General features: G+C 34.9%; 1 protein-coding gene across 1 annotated transcript in view; it reads right to left on the bottom strand.

Annotated features, from left to right (window-relative positions):
* The window catches only part of LOC130576811 (sodium channel protein type 1 subunit alpha), a 64,149-nt gene that overhangs the window by 9,362 nt on the left and 50,403 nt on the right, over nucleotides 1-4,384 (bottom strand). Inside the window, exon 21 of the mRNA XM_057371729.1 lies at nucleotides 2,724-3,005. Within this exon, the coding sequence (XP_057227712.1) occupies nucleotides 2,724-3,005 (282 nt within the window). The remainder of the gene's footprint in view (nucleotides 1-2,723; nucleotides 3,006-4,384) is intronic.

The raw sequence follows: 4,384 nt of genomic DNA, 5'->3' as shown, positions 1-4,384 counted from the left end.
ATGAATAATTTCTAATGAAATTGTAACTCATGATGGAGTTTCACCATTCAATTTCTGTATCAGAAATAATCACCATGAAGATTCACATTCCCTTTTGGAGAAACAATTGCATCTTGCTTTTAAAATACTAACCTGCTGGAACTTTGAAAGATTCCTAAACTTTTAGCCTTAGAATTAGCTTCTGATTTTCTTACCATACACTTCAAGAGATGTGTTTTCTTACTGATATTACTAACAACAGTATAGTAGAATATTGTTCTTTGACACCACTGATTTGCCATATTTTATCCTGGCAAGCAGGGTACACCCTGACTAGCAGGATAAAAGCAGGCCTCTGGGAGATTTACTTACCAAAGACTCCGAATACTAGGTTCAAGTTAAAAGGCATAAGGCCATTAAATTATCAGGGCAGATGCCACATCTCTTTGTGTACACCAGCCACGTCCTCTTCACTCACTGGTGCATAACAATTGTGAAAGGAAATTCTCCAGCAGATCTGACACTGCTTTGATGCTTCTCTTTAGGGAAAGAAATACTTATGCAACTTCAGACCAAGAAATGAAAAAAGAAGCTTGAAGATCCACATAAACCAACATGATCTATGCTGTATTATAGAAGGAAAAAATTCTTATAGAAGAAACCWGTACTCATATGACTGATGGCATGAATAATTATACTCCAAATTATGTAAGAATTCTGGAAAACAATCTGATACRCAAAGTCTACAAAACTGTGTTTTATCAATGGCATGTACTGTTAGGCTGTATTTTTGGGCAGAAAGAATTATAACATTGCTGTAACACTAGAGTTTCCAAACAAACCCCTCCCATGAAAGAAAAAACCCCAAGAAATGTCAGCCAAAAATTAGGTTATGTTCTTTTCTTAGGCCCCTCATTCAGGAAAGTCATTYACCATCATTGCCAAGTAAACTTAAGAAAGAACTTGTTAGAGARTTCCTTTTGCTTAAAAGGTTACTATCAAGCATTTCTATTTTTGAGCCCAGAATACTTCTTGAAATGATCCCTCTGCTTCTGAGTGTTTCTGTGTGAAGTATATATGTTCCTTTTCAATACCACTCAGTCTGTAATGAACAGACCTATATACTGCCAGAAACATTAAAAAAAGTTGTTCACAGGACTCATTATGTCTTTCCCAGAATAATAAGGTCCTCAGTGCCTTGGCTTGAAATTCTTTCGGCTTGTTTTCATTTCAATACTTAAAGGAAGATCAATTCTCCCTTTGGAATTGTGGGAACAATTGGCAAATTTCTCCTAATTTGCCTCCCAAAAATTCCAGTAATTTAACAATCTTCATGTAAGAAATATTTGTTGCTTTTCAATGAATAGAAGATTAAATGATCTATGTATAGCCAGGAGACCGAAATACACTGGACTGCAAGTAATGTGGGATCGTGATTGAGGCCACAAAGCCAGGAAGGAAATGCACCTGGAATAATTACCTGTGTCCCAGAGTRTAATAGGTTACTGCTAAAAACAGAGTTACAAACTACTTGAAAGAGTTTTGTTGATGTCTTGTTTCTCCTGAACACCTGCAATGAAGCATTCTTCCTCCCTGAGTGAGTGGATTTCATAAATAAGGCAAAGAAAATAAGTACTTAAAGTTTTTTAGTTACCAAAATCAAACGGTATTCAGTATTTTATTTCTTTATAACTATTGGTCCCTGCCCACTCTTTTCTGATGTGACAGTAAACTAAATAATCATAACGGAATTTAAACTGACAGACTTATCAGTCACACAGCTGGCATGCTGTATCAGCTGGGAGAGGCAGTTACACTGCACTGGTCAGAACAATTGTTTTAGATTTTGTGCAGGACCATGTCCGTACCCTTGCATCATGTTAAAGATTTGTTTTACTGAGATTTTGTATGAACAAAATAAAAGCTGGAAACTTATTTGAAAGCAATGAAAATGAAACCTAAACATTGCAGAATTAGATAGTAAACTCAACACCCCCCCCCCCCCAAAAAAAAAAAAAAAMMAAAAAAAATAGAGGTTTCTGGAGGTACACAACATAGGTTAGAGTCCAGCATTTTCTTGATTAAAGCTGGGTCAGATTGTTAGCTATTTCAAAATACAAAGACAGTGTTGCGAGGTCACAATTTTTGATAGTAAAGGCATAATATTWTAATACCTTTCTGAACATATTTTTTTCTTATGCCCTCAGTTTTTGCTAAAAAAACTCCATGASGTCCTTATGCACAGAAGCATCAGGAAAACATTTCACAGATCATAGTATCAAGTGCTATTTTTCTTTTCTTATTTCTCTTCTGAATGACAAATTGCTTTTTAGATCGTGTATGTCTGCACTGGCGTCAGCCACATCCCTGAGATGAAATTCATTACCTGGAATTCTTTGCAACTTAATCACACCAATGAAGATTTCTTTTCAGCAGCTGGAAAACTTGTAATATTTTGATACCTGAATACCATTCCTAGGTACTTCTAGAAACTGTAGAAGTTTGAAGGGGCTGCAGGACTAAGGGAGCCATAAATGTGTTATTAGATGTCCTAAAAATTCTTTATTCATCATAGTAAACTGTACTGGTTACTTATGATGAAAAGAGTAATCCATTACCAGTGTATCAGTACTACTAAGTCACAGATAAAGATCATCAGATAAATGTTTTCTCTCTCTGTTGCCAGAATTACTTTTCACTACTGCATATAAACAGGAAAAGGTATATAAAGAGTGATCACTTACTACTTGAAGTAAAGAAAGATACCCAAATCCTACATTATCAAAGTTTACTTTCACGTTTTTCCACCGGGCACTTTGATTGTTTTTTATGAGTTCCTCGCACTGACTAAAATTGTTGATTTGGTCGACTTCAAACCTTTCATCAGTTGTGGTGTTAACACAGTAGTAGAACTTCCCAGCAAACAGATTTACTCCCATGATGCTGAAAATTAGCCAGAATATAAGACAAACGAGAAGCACGTTCATGATGGATGGAATTGCTCCTAAAAGGGCATTCACAACCACCTAGTACACAAATACAGGGGGAAAGAGAAAAGAGTATAAGCATATTTACAGCAATATATTTTTGTATACTGTTTTACCATTCCTTAATAAATGATTATTCAGAAATTAATACTATAAACTCTAAAGCAGTATGTTAATAACTGTAGCATTGCACYGTTCTTTTAAATTATTAACACTAGGACATGTAATGAAAAAAAAAGTGAGAAAATGAAAATAATAGGAAAACAAAAGAAGAGACCTGGAAGTAGTAAGATGATGCCTGACACTCATGTGTTCTAGACAAAAAAAGAAAAATGTGCTAAATGAATAATACTGATATAATAGAATTCTAAAAATGCATGAAACTATAGCTTAAAAATGTTTAAAGCAAAATGGCAACGCATAGATTAGATCAACATAGTTTTGAAATTTAAGCTGAAAACACAAATGCCATGAATCTAGAAACTAAGCTCTACATAAAAGAATTATGCGCGAATTAAATACATAACTTTATTGCYTTATTGTTCCATGCAAGATTATAACAAAGATTAATTTCTTTGTATACGAAAGCAAGACAGGTTTGCAATATGTCTACTTGAATCAACATAATTTATTTCAAGCTCCAGTCTTCTTGTTTCATTTATTAAGTTAGCAATGCCCTTCATTTATCTATAAAAGGATATATTTAGGACTTTTGATTTTGCATTTTAAATTACTTTTGGCCAGTTGCCTTTTCAGACACTTGCAGGCAAGAAGTCAATAAACCTTATGTAGATAAAAGGTATATTGTTGTGATAGATACAGTAATTAATCAYGTGTCTGTCAAAGCTATCTAAACTTTTGTGATTACCAATTATTTTTCCTTAAGTATCCAATTCCAGATTCTCATTTATAAGTTCTATTTTATTTTAAATTATGTGTGCTTTTTTTTCTGTAAACTTTTTGGGACCTGGTAGGAAGGTAAAATCAAGTATATAGTAGGGCTCTGGTTCACAGTAATCTAAGTCCTGCAGCGAGGCAGGAAAGGATTGGCATGGATACTTGRTGTATATTAAGCTGTCTTAGTCCATCTCTGCTCCCTGCAAAATAGATGCACTCTCCCCCCTACCAACATAGTTTCGAGCAAGCTCAGAACTGCCCAGTCTTACTACCTGTATTTCACAGCCTCTGGAAGGCCTTTGGAAGAGGAATATTGTGGTTGTGTCATTCATCACTCAACAACCTCCTCCCCTCCTCCTCCCAAATGTCACAGTYGGGAATTAGGACCTGTTTAGAAATCTTAGCAGAAATGTTATTTTCAGGGCATATTTTCTTTTCATTTAGAAGGGTCTCCTCCATTGCCAGACAGTAGAAATGGGACCTTTCTGTAACAGAATAATCCTTATCCTTTATAAAACCAT

This window comes from Malurus melanocephalus, unplaced genomic scaffold, assembly GCF_030028575.1.
Source record: "Malurus melanocephalus ecotype Western Australia unplaced genomic scaffold, MMel_1.1 scaffold_155, whole genome shotgun sequence".
NCBI lineage: Eukaryota > Metazoa > Chordata > Aves > Passeriformes > Maluridae > Malurus > Malurus melanocephalus.
Note: the sequence above shows the minus strand (reverse complement) of the source record. Positions and strands in the feature narration are given on the sequence as shown.